We start from the raw sequence: 23,972 nt of genomic DNA on the forward strand, positions 1-23,972 counted from the left end.
GTCATAAAGCAAAAACGCTGAATAGAATATAGTGTCATAATCAAATGGGGACGAGAGGGCTTTCAGGTGCAAATAAACGCCAAAGTGTCTTTCACTTCAGCTGGCCCTGACATCAAATACACAGAGGCAGGCTTCTAGAGCAGATTATACCATTTAAACAGCACAGAAGAAAACAATTCATACAAGTGGTGTTGATATTTCCTAGCCTGGAAAGATGAAAGAGAATAATTCATGACGATGTTGCCTCTGGTCAATGGCCCAGTTCTGTCAATAGCTTATTATCTTTTCTGATGCATTATGTAGACATTATTAGGAAGAGTATACTGGCAAAAGGCATGATTATTTTGCTCATTAAAAGCAGTATCAACCTTTAAAATGTGGCAACCAGAAGCAAGATGCACCGACGGTTAAGTGATTGACAAGTGGGAATGATTTTCTATGAGGGATGGATAGCATCTCCTGAAGGGCAGACACAATAAGAACAACAGCTGGAAGCTCTTTTTTTTCTTTGTTTGTTTGTTTAAAATTGTACCACATTATAAGGTGCAAGTTTTATTTTGCACGTGGTGAGGTCAAAAGCTCATTTTTCTACAAATTTTGCAAACCTTGGCATAAACGAAAAGAAAAAGCAGTAAAAAGCGAAATTTAAGCCACAGTTTTGTAGATTAAAGTAGGAAAACAGGCTTGGAGATTTTATCTTCAGTAATAGTATTGAGCGTGGCTGAAGAAATGTGGGAACATTTTTGAAAAAAAAAAAAAAAAGAAACCATGGCTCCGTCCAGCTCAACTCTGACTTATATAAATGTTATTTTTTAGGAAACAGGGCTGACTCTGAACTCTGGCTCACAGTGATCACAGCCTGAAACCCCTGTTGCCAGAATGGACCAGGTGTTCAACCACTAGTCCTAATATTTAAACTATTATTAGAACTCTACAAAATTGAGATTAACTGCAGCTGTGTCCCGAGCTGTAATTCTAATCAGATTTGCGGTGCATGATAAATATTGGATCCAGAACACAGGCAGGGGAGGGAAAGTGATTGTGTCCTGTTCAGCATCAGATACAGCAGGCAGGTGATACTCAGTGTGTACAAAAGCCCTACTGCATGTTTACTGAAGTGTCGGGTTGCACCAGAGTATACAATATGGCTGAGATACAAACACCAACATGCAGAGAGCTCTCAGAGCAGAGAACAGATGAACAAACGAGCAAACGGATTACAGACCATTTATCTCTCAGCCTGTTTTAATTTATTCATATTTTACTAGTACAACGACGGGGTAATTTTACACAGAAGGTTACCCATGAATAGAAAACCACCTAATCCATGGGGCGATTTAATCCAGAAACATAACAGTAACACTGGGTCAAAACAGACAGTGCTACACTGAACCATCCACAGTGATTAATGAGTTTATCATATGAAAACGTCTCAGATGCGCTGAGGCTGATGAATTATTGGCTCTGACATTTTATTTATTTATTTATTTTTTTTTTGCTGACCTACAGTACATCGCTATAGGTAACCATTGTAAACAGCACATGGAAGAGTTGATTTCATGGCTGAATATGTTTTGTATAAAATATGTCCTTGCATTCTTGCACTACTCAGAACGCTGTGTGAAAGACTGTGACAGACGTGACAGCTTCAGGTTTCTGAGGTGGATGTTTTATTATCGGGAGAAATACTTTTACACATTGGCTTGTGGTAACTCACTGTACTCTTTTGTGTTTGCACTAGTAGGACAAACCCTGGTGGGAAAGGAGACAATGGCATTACCTCATCACGGCTGCCGAGGTGCTCTTGAGCAAAGCGCTTGAGGCCCTGCTGGTCCAGTGTAGCCGCTATCCTCAGTGGCCATCACTCACGCTGAGCTCGGTGAATGTACTCTGGTTACATAAAGGTTCAAAAGTTAATCTACACTGCATGAGATGTAGATTAACTTCGGATATTTTAGCTTAATCACCACTGAGATCAAGTCACTGATGTAACCTTTGTCACCTGAAATCCTATTATATTTTAAAAAATGTTACTTTATAGCTCATGTCCGGGGCTCATATTCCACTGAGGAAACTGAGTTCATGTCCTGTAGCCTATTTTGCCTGTGACACTGGGAGTTTTAGAAACCTGGAGTTTTACAGGAAAGAAATCTTTAATTTGGTGATTTTAATATATTTTCATTTTAGCATATATAGCTGCCTTGGTTTAATAAACGGCCACGCTTCATACTGATGCTTTCATGAGAGTTTATTTTCTTAAACGCTGACTCTGGAAAACGGTATAACTGTAGACAGTCACAAAAACACCGTGACAACGTTAGCGCCATAAACCTGATGAAGAGTCCATCTCGCCTTCTTAACGTCGTGAGTCCGTCACAGGTTACATCTCTGTTGGCGCTCTACCCATAATCCTCTGGCCATGACCCTTATGTGACCCGTATACAGCAACTCTTAAAGAGAAAAGGCACAATTCTGAAATGCACAGCACTAACAACCAGCTTCCTAAAGCACAAACGAGGAATCATTTTCCACAACAAAACTAAAATCATGAACTCATCATACACTCCAATGACCATACTGTTTCCCAAACAGTTACAGCATAGGCTATTTACAGTATTTAAACCAACAATATAAATACAGGGATAAGGGATTCACTCCTTCCCTACCAGAGGTCCTGACACCAGACCTTTCTATTATTATGGTACTTTACTTATAGAAAATACACTTTTTAATCATCATCATTATTATCATATATTAAAAATACGAAAAACGCAGGTGGCACCTTAGCTGTGTCTCCAAGCAGTGTGAGAGCCACCTATACGTCATGTTTTTGTTTGCCTCATTTTCAGCCTTCAAATCCACTGTGACAGGCAGAGTAAGACTGGATTTTGTTTTGAAACCACTTAATTTCATTTCCTTTTACTGAGAAAGTTTGATTGAGCATGTGTGTGTGTTGGGACCGTTTGATTGGAAGATGTGTGATGAAGTTGTTCTGTCCTTGCGCACTGGAGGCTCTCCGCTCGTCACTCCTCTGTGCTACAGTGCTTGGCGCTCACACCTGAAGTGACAGAGCTGTGGTGAAGGCAGCGCACAGTGCAGCTCAGCCTGATGCTTCTACAAAGCGTCAGCAGGGCACATTTGGAGAGCAAGTCAGAAGGAGGGGGGGGGTATCCAAAGGGAGGGGAGGGGATGCGCGCATGTGACAGGCTTTTGGACGTTCTCATTTGTATCAGTCGGTCAGGGAGTTCAGTCTGTCCGTCGGGAGCTGCGTTTTGAATAAAAGAGAAAAAAAAAAATCAACGGGGACTTGCATTTTCTAACATTGCACGCCTCGTCCTCGTCTCTCCTGCAGATCGTCACAGCACCATGCGAGCAGGAGAGACGCGCCCTGTGCCATGCTGAACGACTCTCCGACTCTCCTGCTGGCTCTGACCGCGGTGGCCGGACTTCTCCAGCGATGCCAAGGCTGGAGCGACGAAGACCTCCTCCTGCCGCCCATCAACTCCTCCAACAGGTTTCTGGCCAACCTGGAGGTGGACGTGCGCTTCTCCAAGAGGTCCGTGGAGGAGAGCGACGCCTCGCCCGACGCCTCCTCCCTGCAGACTCTGTCCCAGTGCAACGTGAGCGTCCAGAGACTCCTGCCCACGTCGCTGGTGGCCCGCTGGGACAGCAGCTTCGGCTTCCAGTGTGATGTGCTCATCTACACCACCAACAATCACGGGAGAGCTTTTTTCTCGGCGTCTTTCAACAGGGCCATCTCGCCCGTCGTCATCGAGCACCTCGGGGTCACTGGGGGTCAGCAGGAGTTGCGTCTGTGCGTGGGCTGCGGGATGTCCCGGTACCGGAGGTTTGGTCAGGGCAGGTCGAGGGGCCAGCAGACCGGGGATCAGGTCAGTTTCTGCTGCGTGGATTTCAGCCTCGACGAGCTGAAGGGGGACAAAAGTTGGAGGCTGAATAGAAAGCCAATCGAGTCGACACTTGTGGCTTGTTTCATGACTTTGGTCATCATCGTGTGGAGTGTTGCTGCTCTCATATGGCCGGTCCCGATCATTGCAGGATTTCTGCCCAATGGGATGGAGCAGAGGAGACCGAGATAATTAAAATAATCTTTATTATTATAATTAGCCTGTGCTGCCTATACTATAATTGTAGCCATTCAACTGTTGACCTGAATGAGTGACTGCGGAGCTTTGGAGGACTTTCTGATCAAATGCTTTAGTTTTGGGTGTTCTCTAACCTTTATTAGACCTCCTCCTCATTAGGACAACCAAGGTAAAGTATGATAAGTTATACTAGCCAATAAAAATCTATACTGGGACCAACACCAATGTGTTTTGTATACCCTTGTAGGCCTTCCTATAGATTATGTCAGCGTAAACTGTGCAAACTTTTCTCTTTAAACAGTGTTTGTATAATTTTTAATCTTTCTAGAAAGTTTTTTGCCTTATCCCATGTGTAGGACTTTTGCACTGAAAAACTGAACTTTGAAGTGTGCCGTCATATATATAACCTATAGTCATGTTCAGAGTAAATGTGGTAGTTTTTTTTTCCCAGATACATTCTGAAAAATAGCCGTTTATATTGTTAGATTTATAATGTCAAGTATATGCGTGCTTATTTGTATTCATGTTAAATTGAAATAAAATTGATTATAGGCTATAACCCGGATTCTCTCTGACCTGTTCTCTGTAGCCTCGCTCAGCTTACCTTAGGCTTGTTTCAAAGTATAAAGGCTGTCAGCTAACTCTCAAAGTCAGGAAAATATACTCAGTTTAGGCACACTTATCCAAAACTAATGCGGTCCAATGCAATATCCAATGTCCATCCTGCAATAAATCCTGCTTTGTTGCAGAGGTGCTGAGTCAGCTGTATGGTCATTTTGGAGGCTGTAGTTGTGTTGCTTTACACAGAGAACTGTTAATGTTATTTAGCCTGCCTTCACTGAAATAAATGGGATGGATGGATATACGAGTATAAGACAAATCAGTTCAACGGCACCACAAACTCCAGCCTCCAAAATGTGCACAAAGTTGAGCAGATGATCATATAATATCACCGTAATGGCGCTTTTGCATCCATCAACCCTTGTGTTCATTCGAGTATGAAGTAAAGAACATAAGTAAATGCAGTAAGTGGCTCGTTAAAATGTTTTAAAACCACTTCATTTCATTTCCTTTTACTGAGAAAAGAAATGAAATCAAAGCCAGGCTTCTCAGCTGGTTCAGGTAATGCTACATACTTTATGTACTTTTGGTTGGTCTAATGTACAGCAGTTCACAAATGTAATCGTTTCAGTAAATGAGTCAGGGTGAGGAGATCCCTCTGACTCTTCTCTGTGAGTTTATGGTGAGTGTAGGAAAGGATTTTGAGAGTTAGTAGTCATCTGTTACCAATGGTTGTTTTAGCACTGTAATATTAATACAATAAATTTATTTCAAGAGTTTTGTATTACTCTGATCCCCCAACTAAAAAACCTCAACCACGTACAACCTACCTTTTGTTAAAGAGTAGGACATAAGAGTGTACATGTGTAACTCTTTGCAGTATTAATGTCATGTGGCTTGTTCAGTCAAGAGAGACCTGCTGAGCTGACTAACCAGTCTGTGATGATGATCAAGCCAGGCTGACCGAGCAAGCTTTAAAGCCATCATTGTTGTTGACAGAAAGCAGTCGGAGGGGATCTGTACCTGCAAAGTAACAGATAGACTGAGCAATTATGAGAAACCACACTTAGTTGCCAGTTTGTGGTGGAGCCTAATGTAGTGTAGGCCAATACCACAGGGCTGCAATAAATCCTCCCGTCACGGGGGGGTTGAAGAGTGGCGGACAAAATATGAGAAACACAGCTCTGTAACTCTCACTGCAAACCTCCAAAATAACCACAAAGTTGAATCAGCACCTGTCTGGATTTATTCCAGGACTGTTTTAGACTTTTAGTTTTTAGGTAAGTGTACCTAATGAACTGAGTGTAGCTATAATCAGAATGAAGGAAGAATAACACATTTTTATATTTATGCACTGGGAATCTGTTAGGCTACGAGTGAATGTGGATCTCTGCTCTTTTTTTCATCACGGATTTTACAAAGCAGGGACGAAACTTTCGTACCTGGCAAAATGGCCGACCTGGCCACGCCTTTGCTTTGGCTTACCTGATGCACACATACAGGAAATGGGATAGTCGCGAGCTGAGCTTCACGTAAACGGGAGAGACATGTGGAGTGTTGAGGTCGCAGCTCGGCACGAGGAGTCATGACATATGCGCAGATGTCCAGTGATTTCCCCCAGGATCAAAGTTAAAGGACTCTACACTGTAGGACAGCATGTCCACATCGGCCGTCGCTCTCTACATTTTACTTGTTACCATCGTCGCTTCCACCGTATCAGGTAAGTCTCTCGGTAATTATTAGTCATCGGGACAGATTTCCTGTGAAATGGTGTCTTATAAGTCACAGTATAAGACATGGTTGTTGTTATTATTAAAATGTTTCTAGTTTGTAATCACGTCATTACTGTGATGTTTACCGCTAACGTGGATGTAAATGAACTGAACGTGAATGACTTCTTTTATTCTTTTTTTTTTTTTTTTTTTAAATGTACTATACAGTTTTGTCAGACTTACTGGAATTTCAAAGGCAGGATTAGGAGAAAAATGAAAGAAAAACTTCTTCTCGGGGTGGAATTTTACCAAAAGGTTTCTGGTATGTGTGATGCGTCAGATGACAGGATGCGCCTGTTTTGTCCACTTCAGAAACTTACGTAAAGATGCACGTATAGAAAGAGAAATAACACAGCGTTAACCAGGATACGTGAGACATTAGGTGACTGTTGTGAGCGAACATGGCCCTGTTTGCTTAGTACAGGCCTGGTTAGTCATAGGAGTCGATCCTGTCTGCCTCACCTCTCAATAGTTAGTCACTGTGACTCTGCTAACAGTGAGTAAAAGCTTAACACACAGCAGTGCTCTCTTTTTGTTCTCATTTTGTCAGAGTTTTTACGTGTTGATTTCACTGTAACATTTTCAGCATTGTATGTAAGGTGGTTTTTACACATGTCCAACATAAATATTCATGCTTTGTATTTGTCCCAGAGTTCCTGACGTTGACCGTCAAACCTGACAGAGACACGGTCATCAACATCTACAGCAGCCAGGTGAAAGGCTGCAAAGTGTGCACCGGGACAGGAAGCTCACGACGATGTAACACATCCCTCCTGCTTAAAGACAACACTCCCGTCTCTGTGGAGTTTCAATGCTCCAGACCTCAAGATGTTTTCAGCGTGAAAATTGTGCGAAATATAGGTAAGGTCACTGCCATTTGTTTGAGTGTAAATGAAAGATATTTTCTGAATGGCCGTCTAATCGTTCTGCTGAGCTAATACAGTACAATCATCTGTTAACATCTCTTCTCAGAATGTAAAGCAAATGCCTGCAATAACCGCATCATCCAGGCCGACTCCGGCTCGCATCCTTTGCTGAATTTTACCCGCAAGTTCATCTGGAACCTGAAGGCCTATGCGCTGAAAGCGTTCAAAATAGACTTCTCCGACACTGGTCTGAGACAAATTAATGCATCAGAGAGATGTCCAGACAGACACAGATACACCCTCCAGGCTGTCCAGACGACAGGGGAGGTGGCCTTGGGGACATACTGCAGACGGGGACCCATCCGTAGTGCTCAGATATTGAATCGTGGCAGGTTTTCTCTGGATGTCCCAGCAGGGCAGAAGCTGCAAAATGGCCAGTTTGATGTGTCTGTTGGGGAGGAAATCAAATGTGAGTTAGTTTAAATTTTGGTGTCTAAATAACTTCTCTGTCTCATGTCTACTTTGTCAGACATCATCATGTGACTGCTTTATGTGTCTTTTTTCTCTCTAATAGCTCTTGCAAGAATTACCCTAACATTACCAAAAGGGACCTCGTCTTCAGAGCTGCTCTCTCCAAACTACCCGGACAGTTTTCCTGACGACGACGTGATGGAGTGGTACTTTCAGGTCCCGCATAAACAAAAGACAGCTGTTCAGCTCTTAAAGCTCACAGAGCCAGTTTGTCTGAAGAAGGACACAGCGGTGGAGTATCACAGCAGAGCGAGAGGGGCGTTGGTGCTGAGGCTGACGGACCCCCAGCCAGACCAGAGTCAGGGAGACTTCTCCCTGACACTGAGGAACTGCGAGATGGACAGAAGACGTGCTGGTTCTCCTGGTCTGTCCCTAAGCCTCAATGTGGTCTCTTCAAGTCAAAGTTCACCAGGTTTGTACATGATCTTGCCTTCAAATGTGTCACTGTTTTAACTTTTCATCTGTGCTGAGATTGCTATGTGTTTGTCCTCTCTGAATATGGTACATCCCATATCTCACTTATTTAAGAAATGAAGTGGTTAGATCTCAAGAAGTCAGTTTTGAATTTGGGTCTGATCTGGAGCTTGAAGAATGTTGCTCTTATCCTTTAAGACTAGCTGCGATGTAGGCTTATTTGTAAGTGTGATTTACAGAGCTTGTAATGAGGAACCCACAGAGAATTATGGCTCAACTTCTCCTCTATCAGGAGCATTTTAAGGACATCCAGCTTATTGTTCTGGTTACCGAGCTCACAACCTTGCATTTTAGGTTCACTCTCATCAGTGCCATTTTCAGCCACAGCAGGAAGCTGTTTTCAGCCAAAAAAAAGCTCTTAAAACCCACCGTAAATGACCTTCCCACCACAGAACAGCACACAGTTAGCAAGAAGCTGGTGTCATAATGGATCATTTAGCAGCTGAAGAGACAGATATTTATTTGCTGTGTGTATTACATCCATCTACAATATGTTACTAATTAAGCTGCTTTGTGTCTGCTGGGTGTACATACAGGCAGCTGATAATGTCAGCGCCTACAGCTTGTTCTGCTGTCGCCAAGTAATCAAAAATCAAATATTGCTTAAAATCTTTAAAGCTGCAGATGTCCAGCTAATGCTGTAATTTTACCAATCAACTAACAAGAAATACATCTTGTTTCAGAGCAGTTTGTCAGATATAATCTGCAACTAGTTGGCTATTTGATTTATCAATTTGTAAGTGGAATCAGTTTTGTCTTTTTTGTACAGGAGAAATTGTTCAGAGTCGGCGCAAATTTTCTCTGTTGAGTTACTTTCTGTTTTAATTATGTCATAACAGGCGTGTGATTACTAAATATAAATAATCTCTATTTTCCATTGTAACATTGGGTTACAACGAGGGCTCAGATTCTTCAGTCTGGGTTGTGGCAGAGTTCACCATTTCTTGACACAGCTTCAGTATGAATGAGTAATGAAACAGTGACGCGGAGTGCGGGCTTCATCTGAGCCCTCAGGTCTCGGTTTAGAGGTGCTCTGAGTTTGCCTCATCTCTGAGTCACGAACGACAGCTTTGGCAAATCACCAAGAAACGCTTCTTTCAGCAATCTAGGAATCACGTTCCCACTTGTTGGACATGTTTTGTGATGACTGATGATTTCAGAAGAAAGTCACAGAAGAATAAATTTTTGCGCTGTTGTCTGCAGTGTCGTGTACAGTGGATGTGAGGAAAATGGAGGGCCTCTCTCTTCACATTGAGAAGTTGAGACCGGCCTCGGACTGTGAGATGAAAGTAAACTCTGTGCTGAAGGAGGAGATCACAGTCACATCAAACAGTGAGCTGTCTTTCCAGGACTGCCTTCCTGAAGACATTCGAGTCACAGCCACGGGAGTCATAGGTAAATCCAAACTTGAGTCTTTTGTGAAGGCTTTTTATCAGTTGTTTTTTTCCTCTCGGACAGTGCATTTTGGTGGTCAGTTAGTTAGTTTGGGTTTAATCTGTCCTGGTTCAGCCTGATTTCTGATTTAGATTACATGTACTTCCATATCAGAGTGTAGTCAATACAAAGACTGCCCGAAGGATAAAGTGGATCTGTCGGTGCCTCTGCTGCCCACCTGTCTCCCCGCGCCGCTGAGCAGTGCGACCTGGACTCTTCGTCCTCCTCAGCAGGGCACCGTGGAGCTGACATCTCCTAATGAACACCTCATGCAGTCCCTACCTGGGCAGCCGTGCAATGACAGCTTTACTATCAAAGTGGCCGAAGGCGATGGCACTCCTGTTGGATCCTTCTGTCCTCAGGGAGCCATACAGAAGATCCAAATCCATAACAATGTGTCTGTCACTGTGTCTGGTCTGGGTGACAAAGCACTACCAACGCCTGTGCTGAATGCCGTAATAAAAGGGGATATAACAGGTAACAAGCAGATTTAACTGAATGAAATTGATTAATTAAATAAGTACATGTTTTTCAGTGAAATTTCATCCAGTGTTCTTTCTAACTCCTTTTCAGAAAGATACATATTCACCGTATCTCCAAAGAAGGACATTCCTGTCCTTTTGGCTACTCCTCATTGGCCAGTAGGAATGAAGGCTTACTCCACCATCTCCTGGATCGTCTCCGTCCCACCGAAGATGGAGGCTCACATCATGTTTGCCAACCTCAGCCAGCCCAAGTGCAGCAACCGCCACACAAACATCAGAGTGCAGCGATTCGGCCGTCCGGAGGAGGACTACAGCCGCAGGGAGGACGAGGAGGCCGACAGTGAGCTCACCGTTTCAGAGAGCTTCTACCTCAACATGTCCAACTGTATGCCCCAAAGAGGACACTTCAGCGTCCTGACCAAGGTCACCCTGCAGAAGAAAATGAGTAAGAGAGTTACTTGGTCTATATTGGAGCTTTGTATAAACTGTAAGCCGTTTCCACAGACAGGCACAATACTTTATGGCACGTGACCATTCATTGTCTGTGTAAGCAGCCATCCAGTTAATTCTGGTAGTTGTTGGCCAGTCCTCATTTGCATAAAGTTGAAGTCCAGGTTACTTTATGCAAATTGAGGGCGTTCAGTGAGACTCTGGAAACTCCTGAAAATCTTTTAAACTGTTGTTGATCTAAAAAGAAGACAGATTGGGTGCCTGCACTGTTATAGGAGGGTGTGGCCTGTTTTCTTTTTTTCCTCGCATCCAAAACTAGTCCTGTGGACATGGAACATGACTGTACATAAGCTGTAAGATAGCTAGCAACTCCAGGCTAGCGTGTTTGTGTGTGAGGCTTAAAAAGTTAATTAATATTTGTTCATCTCCAGGCTTCACAGGTTTTGATCTTTTGTTGTTGTTTTGCCTCATTTAGACTTTCTGCTGATTATCATCCTGAGTGTGGTGGCTGCTCTGTTGGCTATCTTTGTGATTGTGCTCGTAGTGGTCTGTGTGGTGATTAGGTGAGTGCATCTGCTTTATATTTCATTCTTCAGATTTTTTTTGTTCTCTATAAGTCAATAATTTAGTTTTTCCAAATGAGTATCTTTATGTCTGCCTCAGTCTGCTTGAGATTTTCTACCTTCTCTACCCTTCATGTATAAAACTCTCATCATCTTATATCTCCTGCCAAACAGGAAGAAGAAGAAGCAACTGAATCACCAAGAGGCCATCTACAATCCAAACGGCACCAGCTTATTGCCAGGACAGAATGGCTTTCCGGGAACGCGTGAAGACAACGACTATCATGAATACGCTTCCATTGACGACACGCTGGTCTACACACACCTGCTGAGAAAGGGGAGAGAGATCGGCGTCTATGGAGAGTTTGACACGCACCGGCCCTGCACAGGGAACACATACTCACATCAGCCTCTAAAGGGCTCTAAAGACATTGATGCTGACGGCACGCGAGACAGCAGACAGCAGTTTCCAGTCTCGTTTCAACAGGCTCCTCCACCACTTCCCATGAGGCCTTTGAGCCACGACCAACGCCTGGTGGACAATGTGATTTACCAGGCTGACGGTCAAAGTGAAGAGGAACATTCCCCGAATCTGGGGCCGCGGCTGGAGCCAGAGGGAGGGAACTGAGGAGACGATTGGATTTGACTTTCTGCTTTTTACTTGACCTACTTGATCTTTGAGTTTTTCATTCCCTGGCGTCTGTGTGATATCCTGATGTTCAGCCTTAGCACAAAGCCTGTGTTTTTCTCTTGAACACAGTTTTGCACCAAAGCCAGACACACATAACAGTCCTCCTGTTCAAACCTGCCTGCAGCCGTTACCTTGTTTTATCTCAGATGAAGGTGCATTTGGTGCTGAAAGCAGTACATAATCATCCTCTTTATACCCGTTTTTGCCTCTGTAAGGAGATATGTTGCTTGTAGGCAATTAATATTTTACACTTTAGCTGTTTTGTACATATTATGGATGTTTAAACTGGAGCAAATGTTTGCTGTTTACTTGCTGAGGTTTTTTATTCTAGTCATTAAACCGTTGAGGACTCCACTGCTGTTGCAATATGCTGAACTTTTATAGCATCATCGAAACACGAAGGCCAGATGATGGCCTGTATTGCAGGAGATTGCAACAGCGGTGTTTGAGAACTCTCCCTGTCTATTTTTTTATCACTGCTCTTGCACCAGCCGTGGAGACTTCTAGATACAGTGTCATGTCACCATAAATGCGCCTTACAGAAAGGTCAATACTTTCCTCCTAATGCAAGTTAGGATCTTCGAGTTGTTTTCAGCCAGTTTTGGTTCAGGGATAAATAAAAAGTGAGTGCTTTTGTTTGTTTGTTTCTCTCTCATTTTGGACCTTTACTTTTGGGAATCTTGAGACTGATGTGCTGCTAGCTAAACGACTAAGTGATTTTATGACAAATGAGAATGACTGGTCAGAAACCATATTTTTCTATTAGTGTAATATATTTTGGAGACCACAGGCCCCTTCTGCTGGGCTGTAATGACATGAAACTACACTCACTACTGTGATCAAAAAGAAAGAAATGTCGGAGTTTTTGTTATTGGTTACAAGTAGCTTTTGTGTGATCAGTGCTCAAAACCTTTTCATGGGTTTCCGTGAAGACAGACTGATCTAAAAGATCATGTTACAAACCAAGTCCTAACAGACTTTCTCTTTTGGTAAATCTAAAGGTTTGTACATTAACAGGGACAGAATATGACCACCAACATATTCAAATTGTTATTTATGGTATTGATTTTGACATTAGTTTGACCAAGAGGATGCCAGAATATTGACTGGTTTCATCTGATGGAAAATTGAGTTCAATATTTAAAGTGAAACTTGTGAAACTGACTGAATGAATTGTGTGTTTCTTGTCTTGTAAAGCCATGTTGTCTCCCTCTGCAGTTCAGAACATGAACTGCAGGGGGAGACATAGCTCAATGTTGCCATCAGTCCATTCTCGTCCTTTTGCTCTCTGAATGTGAAGATAATTTGGTGAATGCTTTACAGTCTGACTGACTGAGTTTCGATGGGACTGAGATGAGGACATGCTCTATGTAAACTGACATCAGTGGGTGTCTATGGAAACGTCCAAACATGTTTATCTGATGTAATCGTCCTCTGGGTGGGTAAACTGCTAAGAGTTCCAATACAGAAACCAGTTTTTCATCATGAAAAATGTCTGCGTGGGTGGAAATGTTTTTAGAAATGTAGCAACCAGAGGGTCTGATCATAAATTCATTGGAAATTAGAAAAGGTTTTGTGTTTTTATGGGAGAGTATGTCGATCCCTGTATATACTCCTCTCTGTCTATAATGTTAACTTTCCTGACTTTCGTGAGTGGTGACACCTGAAAAAGAAAAAAATGTCACCCTTGTTCTGGCCTCTCTGTTGATGTTTACCATTTCCTTGGTTATGAAAATACATCAGTCATATACATTTGGTTAAAATAACCCCCAATGATTTCCCCAGAGGTGGCAGCCTGCGATCAGAGTGTAATATTTCAGTGAAAACACTTATGATGATGTATTTTTTGAGACTTATTTTGAAAGGACAACGTGTCCCGCTGGCCTTGTAAAGAAGAGATGTAGAGAACCTAAACTCAAGAGATTGTGTGTGTATGTGTTGTTGTCGAATCAGCCAAGTTCTTTTCTCTTTTGAGTTGTTACATAAGCATTTTGAAGCAATTGTTTTATTCCCTCTTTTGAACAAAATACTTTCATTATATGTGCTGAAGTTTTAACATCTCAAAGAGAAGGCTACAGCTGTGGAGACATGTTTATTAACATTATATAATGTAACAGCAGCGTAAATTGACATTCAGAATTGTATTAAAGACATGATGATTGTTCTTCAGTTAAAAAAACATTGCATTGAGTGGCAGATTACATAATCAAACACATAAAACAAAAAAAGCCATCCAGTGGTGTTTACCTTGATAATATGCTTTGAGCACATGAGTTACTGAATGAATGTAAAACATGGTGTCCCTTTGGGCTTAGCTTATCCAGTAACATGCTGTATCTCAGACCATTGCGTGAACTCAGTTGACATCTGAATGGCTTGGCCAAGAAAAGCTTAAGAAAGATACAGAATTTTTTGATGTATCGCATAAATGCACCCAATAGTCTACGTGTTTCGTTCAAGCAGCGTGTAACCCTCATACGTTTATCTGCATAGGATGATTGTGATAAGACCAAGGAGCCGTCAGACGATGTTGAACTCACACACAGAAGCCTTTTCAGCTCGGCAGCTCTCATCGAACCACTTCCCGTTGGCTGTGGTGGAGAGGATGGCGCAGTTGTGGCTGCGCCCTCCGTCCGGCTGCAGGGTGATCTCTGTCTCCCAGTTCTTGAAGCGCACGCCGGAGCCTGATTGGTCCACCCACTGGCCCTCGGTTACCATGTCATTGATGCCCAGCCAGATGTGCTCCTCGGGGCCGATGCTCTCGCGCACGTAGCTGTAGAGCTCATCGTTCTCGTATCCTGACAGAGGGGTGCCCAGGCTGCCTCCTTTGGCAATGCAGTCGTCACTGGCTGCGTGGAAAGTCTTCTTCACTGGGTCAGCCAGGAAACACTTGCCGAGGATCTTTGTGCCTCGCAGACAAACTGGGGGGGTGTTAGGGGAAAGTCAGTGTGACTCAAGAGTTGTTGTCTATTTCTGGCTCTCCATTAAAGAAAGATCTTAAACTGGTGTTTGAAACATGAGATTCAGCCTGTCACTCCAGCTTCTATTTTACAGCAAACAGTATGCTGGTTCTGTGAAATATATATACATATATATATATATATATAAAAAATATCAAATTGTAAGGTATTTATGAAACCATTCTTGCAGGAAAAAAAAATATACCTGTCTGTAACGCCTGCTGCTCTTTCAGCAAATTCAGCTCTTGAATAATGTCATTGATCTGTTTCTTCATCTCCTCGATCGCAGCGTTGTTTGCAGAATCTGTCGAACGGACAAGAAAGTTATTTTAAAGTGTGATGCACGTCAGTATTCCTCATGAGCTCTCATATAGTACTTCAGCACTGTTATTCTGTAAGAGCTATTCATGGATTTAACAAGTGTGGATTTTGTAGTTACTATCAGCTCCTACCTTTCTTGCCATTTCTTTTCTTGGAGGAGGAGGTCTGCTGGTACGTGCAGTGTGCCAGCAGGAGAAGACAAAACATCAAGCAAACCACTCGAGCATCCATAATGCTTTGAAGAAATCAAACAAAACCAAACAACAAACTTAAAATCCACCGTAAAGAAACTGTTCTTGGTGCAGCACCACAACGAGCTCCTCACAGCTCTCAGCACTGGCCAGACTGTCATCACACGCCCAGAGTGAATAAGGAAATCTTATCTCAGAGAGGACAAATGTTTTACAGATGTTTAACAGCAGTTTGTGTTGCTTTTGAGAGGCTGAAGGGAGATGGATGGAGAGCAGGGCCGTGGAGAGTTTAACAGCATTCAGACCAGCATGGCTCGGGTTCCATGTGTTTGTAGGTTGCCAATAAATTACAGCAGGACCTTATCTAGATATCTCTGTGTGTGTGTGTGTGTGTGTGTGTGTGTTGTTGTTGTTGTTGTCTCGTATTTATTACAGGAACAGAATTTGAATAATTAATATCCTTATCAATCGTCTGCATCTGTCTGCGCCATTCAAGCACAACAAACATTTTGCCGTTTGCCGAGTCTTTTCTCAGTTGCTTGCTAATTGAACTGTGGCAGTTCCAGTCAAAGGGCCTGTTTGTTTTTGCTGAGGGCTTCAGGAAGCCAGAGGCTGGATGTTTTGGGATTTTTTTGTCCCACAGCCCACATCTGGATCTCCTCAGTGAGCTGGACAGGGTGCAGATGACACGTGGAGAGACTTATATAATGAAGAAATACTGTTGGGGATTTGGTATTTGTTTCATCTCTTCACTTGGGAGTTTCAGTGACCTCTGCCAGCAGTAAAGAAGCCGACTGCCTCGTGCTTGTGGATGTTCAGCAATCCCACACTTCACTCTTTGAATACACACATACAGTACACAGTACACTACAGTACTCAAGAAAACAAATTCCAGGGCTCTCTGGTGTAGAATACTGTTTCTTACTACTTAGGATCCTTTCTTTCTCACAAGGCAGAAATACCTCATTTAATATCTCAGTTACTCAGAATTTCTCATTTATATGCATTAAATCCTTAGACATATGCAGGAAGAAGGTGAAAGGAATTGTAGAAAATAAAATGATATGGAGGGATTTGTGTTTTTAAACTTTATTTTGTACATTATATTATACTTTATGTTCTGTGTTGCAAGTGATTCCTATTCTGAGGGCTTGATTTTGCATGTTTGTGAGGATGTTTCATTGTCAACATTGTGTGTTTATTGTTCGCATGTCTAGTAATAAGACAAACTGAGACGAGGTGGGTGCGATCGATATATTTTGAAATGAAATATTTACAAAATAAATTAACAATGAAGCAGGTTCTGTAAGTAATCCAGCATTCATGACATTCGTTGAAAATAAGTCGTTTCAAATGTACAAAAGTTGAGGCAAAGGCAGCTTGTTCGTGTGCAAGAATACACAGAGAATAACAATGGCCAGCCATGGTGGACGCTGCCCTGTGCTCAGCAGGCACATCGACGCTCCAGTCTCTGATTCAGAGCTGCAATCGGCGTCGCCAAAGTACAGACAGTACGTGGGTCACAAATCAGTTTACTCTAATGCATAGTTAGTTTGTTCATTTCTGTTCAGACTTTATCTTGACCACCAACCCTTTATCCTGTACAGTAACAATGATCATGTATTCTGCCGAGACGAATGCAGACAGAACATTCTGCCTGCTATGTGGAAAGCTGTGTTGAACTATATCAAGTTTTTTTAATATAATGTTCATGTTAACTTTATGCTCAAGCCAAGTAACTCTTTTGTTAATATTACATATTTCATATGTATCCTGTACTTGTTCAACCTGCTGCAGTACTTGTTGCTTTCATCCTGGGGATCAATAAAATCACACTTTATCTTGTTTTGCTCTTCCATTTATGCTTTAGACTTCTGCTGATCTCTTCATCTAAAGTTAATCTCCTGTGTTTAACGTGCTTTGTGGGTCTGTTCGCTGCTCAGTGGATAGTTGAGCCCTTCACATAAATACAAAGCACTTTGCATTGTAGCTCTGTTCTTACTTAAAACCAACAAGCAAAGCTCAGCTTCTAAACAGTGCAGCTGCTGTGCCGGTATATCAATACTCATATAACTTAGCATTTTTAGAATATTCTTTCACAGAGGAAGAAAATCAAAAACACAGAAAATAAGTCAAAATGCACAGGAACACACACGGATGGAAAAAGTACAATGCTCAACACAAAATAAATAAAAGTAAATGAGGAAAATAACACAAAAAGACACACTGTGACATCAAAATGTGCAGGAATAAATTAAGTATGCTTAATGTCTGCAAAAAACACATTGAGTCCTCTTCATCTTGCTGCCAAAGTTAACTCTCTGAAGCCTCTGTGGAGTGTTAGGCACCGTCCCTCTGGTCTATGTAGGGCAAAGCACTGTGAAAACAGTTGAGATGAATATTAAAAGTTGCTGTGAGTGACTGAGGATGAAGATTCAACATGAGGCAATCAGTGTAAATTACCAAGTAGGAGACACACTATACAGACAAAAGTATTGGGATGGGGCTGTTTTTCAGGGGTTGAGCTTCCAGTGAAGAGAAATCTTGATGCTTCAGCATATCAAGACAACAACAGTTGTCAGATAGACCTTCTCGAAAACTGGCAACAGTTTGGTGAAGGCCCTTTTCTATTCCAGCATGACTGTGCCCCAACACACAAAGCAAAGTCCATATAGACATGGTTGGATGAGTTTGGTGTTGAAGAACTTGACTGGTTCACACAGAACCCTGGTCTTAACCCCATCAAACATCTTTGGGATGAACCAGAACAGAGACTGCGAGCATCAGTGCCTGACCTCACAAACGCATGAATGGGAAAGCACAGAAACAAATCTTGTTAAAAGCCTTCCCAGAAGAGTGGGAGCTGTCCATGTATTTAGAATGTGATGTCATTAAAGTCCCTGTTGGTGTAATGGTCAGGTGGCCCAATACTTCTGTCCATATAGTGTAAACAAGAAAAAAATCACAACATGAGAACACCAGTTAATGCAGAATATCTAAACAAAAACCTGTTTCTGAAGTAAGACAGGTGAGGATAAATACTTGCAGTCTTAACACGAACAATAATTGTTAAATGTTAACTGCAGGGTAAATAGAGCTTTAATGTGTGAGGCAGTGAATCACTGACAGTAAGAGGGATGAACCATGCCGCAGTCAGTCAACGTGGGGGGGGGTGAAGAGGAGAACACAGGGTTCAGACTGCACTACGGTTCAGTGGTGGTGGTGGGGGGGCTCTGCATTGCACATCACACGTGAAACAAAAACAAACCTCTCCATCCATCGCTCACACCAGAGCTAAGGCAGCAACGAATTAGATCATAAGAAGCAGAGAAAGAAAACATGACAGAATGAAAACAGAACACGTGTGAAAAGAAGGACATAAAGAGACAGAGAGCAAAGTGGCTCTGAAGGACCACGCTGGTTGTTTGATGTAAATAGGTTTATATTTTTCATTAATGACCATCAGGCTGAGGTTCTTCCCTTCGGGAGGCTGTGGACTCCTGCAGTTCCACATGGGAAAATTTGAGACTTCAGAGTCAGCTGCCTAAATTTAACACTACTGGATTTATATTGTGCTTTTTAGACTGTGAATATTGATTGATAAATGATTTTCCATCAATAGAATATTAAAAAGTGACACTCAGTGTCAGCCAGTTGTCAGATTTCACCTTTTTTTTGTGTTCAAACATGAACACACACAAACTGCTGTCAGCTTTAATACCAAGCAACAGCACCATAACATATCCAAAGTTGACTGATGTGTTCACAGTGATGGAGTGTCCACACCGGCTGTTTTCAGGATGATTTTCAATGAACTGAAACACATGTCCGAGATGTCACAAAATTCAGTCCAAACAACAACAATATGTGGTTAAAAAAAAAAAAAGTCAAAAGTAAACGTTGTTCTTTAACTTTCCATCACTAGTCCATCACTGATCCTTCCTTTGGTTTCTATGAAACCTCATTCACAGTTCAGACACACAGCAAACATATCTTGTCACCAACTTGTACACAGTGTAAAGAAGAGGAAAGCTCACCTTTGAGAATATAGTCTGTTAAGAGACTGGGCACCTTGTCACTGTCGTCTCTCATCGCTTGTAAAACTGCAAGGCAGCAGATACAGAGGAGTGAAAGGCTCAGTCACAACCACTAAAATGAAAGCACTTTAAGTACAAAGAGACTTACTCTTAGTCAGGATCTGGAGGTCCTCGAGCGAAGGAGGATGTCCTTTTTTCTCATAAGGGATAACTGTGGTCAAATACTGTAAGCAATCACAGAACACAGGCAAAGGGAGACTGAGGATAAAAGTGCTGTACTGGATGGTTTCTGTGTTTCCTAACAAAGCGCAAATTTGCAGCAGAAAGAAGTTCAGCAGCTGAGAGAAAAACAGAAAGCAACCTGTCTTTCACTGCACCCGCTCCCAAAGGTTTGCCGGAAGCCGTTCTGAATGACAGAAGAGAGTCCCTCCATGCTGAAGCGCTGAGGAGGAGGGAAGTTGAGTGGAGAAACACAAGACGAGGTAGGCAGGTATCAGGAAGATACGGTTAGTTGGAAAATAAAACAACAATTGCAGCAAGAGGTGCAGCAAACAGCAGAGAAAGTAAAGGCACCCAATGTTCTCACAGACATCAACGCACACAAACCAGGCTGCTAACGTTTCCTTAAAACAGAGCTGAAAGAACAAAACACTCACTGATCCGAGCGTCTTCTCCGCGTGACCCTGCGACGTCCCGGCTCCACCTTTCAGCTTCTTCTTCTTCTTCAGCAGCTCCCGGTGCTCCTTCTGTCGGTTTTGTACGTCGATGAGCGCCGAGATGAAGCTGTTCTTCACCTCTTTCTCAAAGTCCAGCTCGTCTCTGAGAGCCAGCTGCTGCACAAGCTCCTCGGAGAATCTCCTGATGTTCGTCTCCATCTCCTCCAGACGTTCATTCAGCTCCGCGACGCTCAGGGTCCTCACCCCTGTGCCACAGACACACAACACAGATGCGTTTTTAACCCTCTTTTATCAGATTTTACACATGGACCACAAGCGGATACTAAAACAATTCAAAATGCAGGAGTTAATCCTATTCTACATTTTTATTCAGCACAATATTTATTTTCTAGGTCACTTAGATGTCAATATGTGTTTCCAGGTCTGATGTAAAAGTGGATCTCTTTAATTTGTAGAAAGTAAGATTTACATTCACAACAAAAAATATTAAGCCTGGGTGTAAAATTTAGAACACACATATAGAAAAACATTTAAACAAGAACACTGACAGCATTAAAGGAGAAGTCTGTCATTATTACAGATTTTTCCTGTCATCATCAAATCCTGTGACAAGACCAAACCAACGATGCGTATTTCTTTCAATAATTTGCTGAGCTTGTCTGTGACTCTCAGTCCTGATGGAGACATGAATCTTAAAATGCTGGTCTTGAATATTTAGCTTCATTCTGAGAGTCATTTCCTCCAACAGCTGTGGTACAGCTGAGTGGCTTGTCTGGGACTGGTGCTCTGGTGGAGTATTTGGGGCAGCAGGAAGGTGTATGTGAGACTAAGTCAAAATAAAAACACAGCACCCATGTCGATCATGATGAAGGAACATGACATAAAGTGCGACAGTGTGGCTCGCCGATGTGTTCGTTGTGTCTTTTGATCTTTTCACGCCATATGTGGTGGTGCGATGACAAAACCATAAAAAGTCATTTTTTCAAGTATGGTGAACTTCTGATCAGCTTTTACACACTCTCAAAAGTTAAAAGACTATCGAGAACATACCATAAGACAAAGCATCATAATAACAATAGGGTACCACTGAATCTAGTCACAAGAAGAACCACAAGCACATATATCATGATGCTTCTATCATTTGTACTGATAGCATGTACTACAAGAGAACCACTCATGATACACTGCTGATTATTTGTCCCATTGGAAGCGGACACTCACTCCTCTCGTAGCTGGGGCTGCTGGTGGCCCGCTGGATGTCCAAGGAGAGCATCGAGAGGTCCGACTGAGAGGGATTGTGCTCTGCCTCCGTGTCAGGAGAGTCCTGCATCATCTCCTCTATCTCCTCAATAACCTGAACAGAGCACCAACACGCACACATGCACACATCAGAGAGGCAGCACTCAAAATAACCCAGCGAACATCAGCCATTAAATCTCTGCGAGAACCACAGAGGGATTTCAGTCACGTTAAGCTGCTGCTCTGCATTTGTGCTTTTCTTCTTCAGGGGGGAGAAACTACACTGGAGGTTTACACGAAACCTACCTGCTCTGCTGTGAAAAGCGGCTCCTCTGCGAGGCAGGAGACAATGATGGAGTGCATGTCCAGCTGCTCCCTCAGCTCCTCATCATCCGACAGCTCCACCGTGACATCAGTCTTTCTCTAGCCAGGAGCAGAACAGGGGGAGGGAATTTAATCAAAGCCCTAAACCCTGGCACAATGAATGTTTGAGATTTGAGAGATGAACGGAAAAGAGAGATTTGGGGAGGGAGGGGAAGGGAGGTCTGGTGTTGAAGGGAAACTGGGACAGAGATGGGACGGGAGGGGTACGATCACTCACGGGCTTCTCCTCCAGGTTGAATGTGGGGATGTGGAGGGCGCATGTTCGAGACTGTTTCCAATCAACCGGCATCACACACCCATAGTTTCTGGTCAAAGCATTCCAGATTCTGCAGAGGAAAGAGATCAAATTAAGTCGGAAATCTAAAATAAACCTCAGACTTAAGGACATCAGGAGCTCAAATGATGCTGTTATCTCAGCTTGGGATTGCAGAACACAAATCTATAGCAGAAAACCTGCATTACAAACTGGGGGATGGAGTTTCAAAGACGAGGGCATTTCCCAGTATTATGGTATATGTCAAATCCTGTGTTTGCAGAGTTTGTCCCACAGTAGGAACAGCTGTTTCATCAGTTTTTATTTGTTCTTATTCAAAAGCAACAGTAAAGATACAGTCATACAGGAAAAGGCCCGTCACAAAGGTCGCTGACTGGGATCAAACCAGGGATCTGCACTCCTGCGCTACTTGGTCTCTGGAGTCGTAGAGTGCCCTTTTAATCCCAGCAATTTATGGAAAATGAACCTACATTTATAGCAAGAACCCTGGTGGTCTACACAAAGTCACCACAGAAATACTTTCAGACATCACATCCACAAATGTCACAATCAGATTAAACTGTTTTCTTTAAGCAGGAGTTGAAAGTATAATCCCTAACGGAGCTCATCACATTGAAAATGCCATGAATGACGATGACAACTAAAGGCATCACAAGAAGGCGTCTCCTCGTTTAGTGTTAATGTTTTTCATAAGACTTTTATTCACTCTGACACGGTTTGTGAACTCAACGCAGGGAATGGTAATCTGCAAATATGAAGCCTATCTTTACTTGGATTAAGCAAAGGTGGACGATAGCTCACTCATTTCAAGGCTGCATTTGACAATTAGGTTTTTTTTTTATTATCCATTAATCATGCCTTTCAATTTCAAGATTAAGCAATTAATCATTACAGCTATGAAATACATAGATAACACAATAACATAACACAATATAAAACACAATAAAACCCTAGACACAAAGGTGACAATTTCAAATCAATATCGGCTATAAAAACAAAAAAATATATCGGTCGACACATATCGGCCAATATGTGTTTTTAAACCCAATTTCGAGGGAGACATTGACAACATATAGATATCAGAGCACATGTTTGGTTGAATTTTTAGTAACTAATTTAGCTTCCACCTCCAGTGTATTGCAGCGCCTAAGTGTTGTTTTGATGACAACAGCTTGTGCCATTGTGGCCTCAGACCACGTAGCCTAACCCTGTCCGAGAAATGTTGTCTTCCTGATAAACGACATCTGCTTGCTGCACATAACACGTCTTTGGTTTTTAAAATGCAAACTGCAGCGGTGAGCTGAAGCTTCGACATGCCGTTAAAAAAACACAACGAGCGAGCCCACAGGCCGGACAGAAACACTCACTCGTCTTTCTCCAGCAGCGAGTCCTCAGCGATCACGTTCACAGAAGCGATGCTGTCCGTCTTAGCGTTAAAACCTCGGAAGCACACGGATAACTTCTCGTCGAAACCGTTCACCAGGTCCTCCATGGACTTAAAAGCACCGGTTTTCGCCGAGGAGAAGCTGCCGTCGTGCAGCTCGGGGGTATCATCACCACAATCATCCGGGAGGAGCTGCGGGGCTGCTGCGGTTTCTGCCGCGGCGGCCACACGGCCTTTCTGTGGCAGCAGCTTCTGGTCTGACACCAGGTTCAGATCACCCAGAATCGGCCAGTCGTCGTCGAAATGTCCGATGGGTGCAGCCATAGCCCGGACCAGCCTAAAAGCCCCGGGTTGGTGATGGATGTGTTGCAGGAATGACAGGCCTCAACATCCTCACTTCCCACGGAGAGCGAAGCTGAACCGGACAGTATGGCTGCACCGCACCGGGCCGACTAGTCACTACAACTAACTGGATTATTGATAGGCTACAGAGAGGGCTGTCGAAACCAGGAGTGCACGGCAGCATGGTGATAGCCTTTCAAAACCTGATGAGTGCTTGATAATCAATATAATTT

The 23,972-nt window shown here is 42.8% G+C and overlaps 4 protein-coding genes across 5 annotated transcripts; 2 read left to right on the forward strand and 2 right to left on the reverse strand.

Moving 5' to 3' along the window:
• The first annotated feature begins 3,011 nt into the window (after positions 1-3,011).
• Positions 3,012-4,686, forward strand: LOC124065330 (transmembrane protein 158). Its single transcript, XM_046400605.1, has one exon. It carries the CDS (start codon positions 3,396-3,398, stop codon positions 4,095-4,097), a length of 702 nt encoding a protein of 233 aa, XP_046256561.1. The 5' UTR covers positions 3,012-3,395; the 3' UTR covers positions 4,098-4,686.
• A 1,390-nt stretch (positions 4,687-6,076) lies between these two features.
• cdcp1a (CUB domain containing protein 1a) lies at positions 6,077-12,566 on the forward strand. The gene is made up of 9 exons (XM_046398443.1): positions 6,077-6,384; positions 7,088-7,297; positions 7,409-7,771; positions 7,877-8,245; positions 9,511-9,702; positions 9,856-10,218; positions 10,315-10,671; positions 11,152-11,239; positions 11,414-12,566. The coding sequence occupies exons 1-9, from the start codon at positions 6,321-6,323 to the stop codon at positions 11,865-11,867; spliced, it is 2,460 nt and encodes an 819-aa protein (XP_046254399.1). The 5' UTR covers positions 6,077-6,320; the 3' UTR covers positions 11,868-12,566.
• A 1,443-nt stretch (positions 12,567-14,009) lies between these two features.
• Positions 14,010-15,686, reverse strand: clec3ba (C-type lectin domain family 3, member Ba). The gene is made up of 3 exons (XM_046398450.1): positions 15,343-15,686; positions 15,096-15,194; positions 14,010-14,851 (listed from the first exon to the last, which is right to left on the reverse strand). Exons 1-3 carry the CDS (start codon positions 15,440-15,442, stop codon positions 14,451-14,453), a joined length of 600 nt encoding a protein of 199 aa, XP_046254406.1. The 5' UTR covers positions 15,443-15,686; the 3' UTR covers positions 14,010-14,450.
• Positions 15,687-16,642: 956 nt separating this feature from the next.
• Positions 16,643-23,945, reverse strand: fez2a (fasciculation and elongation protein zeta 2a). 2 transcript variants are annotated; one of them, XM_046398448.1, is made up of 9 exons: positions 23,381-23,945; positions 21,957-22,065; positions 21,662-21,778; positions 21,338-21,470; positions 20,096-20,361; positions 19,801-19,881; positions 19,588-19,663; positions 19,440-19,505; positions 16,643-17,779 (listed from the first exon to the last, which is right to left on the reverse strand). In XM_046398448.1, exons 1-9 carry the CDS (start codon positions 23,719-23,721, stop codon positions 17,763-17,765), a joined length of 1,206 nt encoding a protein of 401 aa, XP_046254404.1. In that variant the 5' UTR covers positions 23,722-23,945; the 3' UTR covers positions 16,643-17,762. The 2 variants fall into 2 exon arrangements, with proteins under 2 accessions (XP_046254404.1, XP_046254405.1); XM_046398449.1 differs by lacking the exon at positions 19,801-19,881.
• Positions 23,946-23,972: the final 27 nt, after the last annotated feature.

The sequence above is a fragment of the Scatophagus argus genome, chromosome 9, assembly GCF_020382885.2.
Source record: "Scatophagus argus isolate fScaArg1 chromosome 9, fScaArg1.pri, whole genome shotgun sequence".
Classification (NCBI taxonomy): domain Eukaryota; kingdom Metazoa; phylum Chordata; class Actinopteri; family Scatophagidae; genus Scatophagus; species Scatophagus argus.

What these genes read in the sequence shown, in the direction of transcription:
- LOC124065330 (XM_046400605.1), top strand. Translation starts at nt 3,396, where the DNA reads ATGCTGAACGACTCTCCGACTCTCCTGCTGGCTCTGACCGCGGTGGCC.
- cdcp1a (XM_046398443.1), top strand. Translation starts at nt 6,321, where the DNA reads ATGTCCACATCGGCCGTCGCTCTCTACATTTTACTTGTTACCATCGTC. An exon ending in CGTCGCTTCCACCGTATCAG is followed by an intron (nt 6,385 to 7,087) that starts GTAAGTCTCTCG and finishes TATTTGTCCCAG; the next exon opens with AGTTCCTGACGTTGACCGTC. An exon ending in GTGGTCTGTGTGGTGATTAG is followed by an intron (nt 11,240 to 11,413) that starts GTGAGTGCATCT and finishes CCTGCCAAACAG; the next exon opens with GAAGAAGAAGAAGCAACTGA.
- clec3ba (XM_046398450.1), bottom strand. Translation starts at nt 15,442, where the DNA reads ATGGATGCTCGAGTGGTTTGCTTGATGTTTTGTCTTCTCCTGCTGGCA. An exon ending in GAAAAGAAATGGCAAGAAAG is followed by an intron (nt 15,195 to 15,342) that starts GTAGGAGCTGAT and finishes TCCGTTCGACAG; the next exon opens with ATTCTGCAAACAACGCTGCG. An exon ending in GCAGCAGGCGTTACAGACAG is followed by an intron (nt 14,852 to 15,095) that starts GTATATTTTTTT and finishes ACACCCCCCCAG; the next exon opens with TTTGTCTGCGAGGCACAAAG.
- fez2a (XM_046398448.1), bottom strand. Translation starts at nt 23,721, where the DNA reads ATGGCTGCACCCATCGGACATTTCGACGACGACTGGCCGATTCTGGGT. An exon ending in TCGCTGCTGGAGAAAGACGA is followed by an intron (nt 22,066 to 23,380) that starts GTGAGTGTTTCT and finishes TTTCCTCTGCAG; the next exon opens with AATCTGGAATGCTTTGACCA. An exon ending in CGGAGAAGACGCTCGGATCA is followed by an intron (nt 19,882 to 20,095) that starts GTGAGTGTTTTG and finishes CCTCCTCCTCAG; the next exon opens with CGCTTCAGCATGGAGGGACT.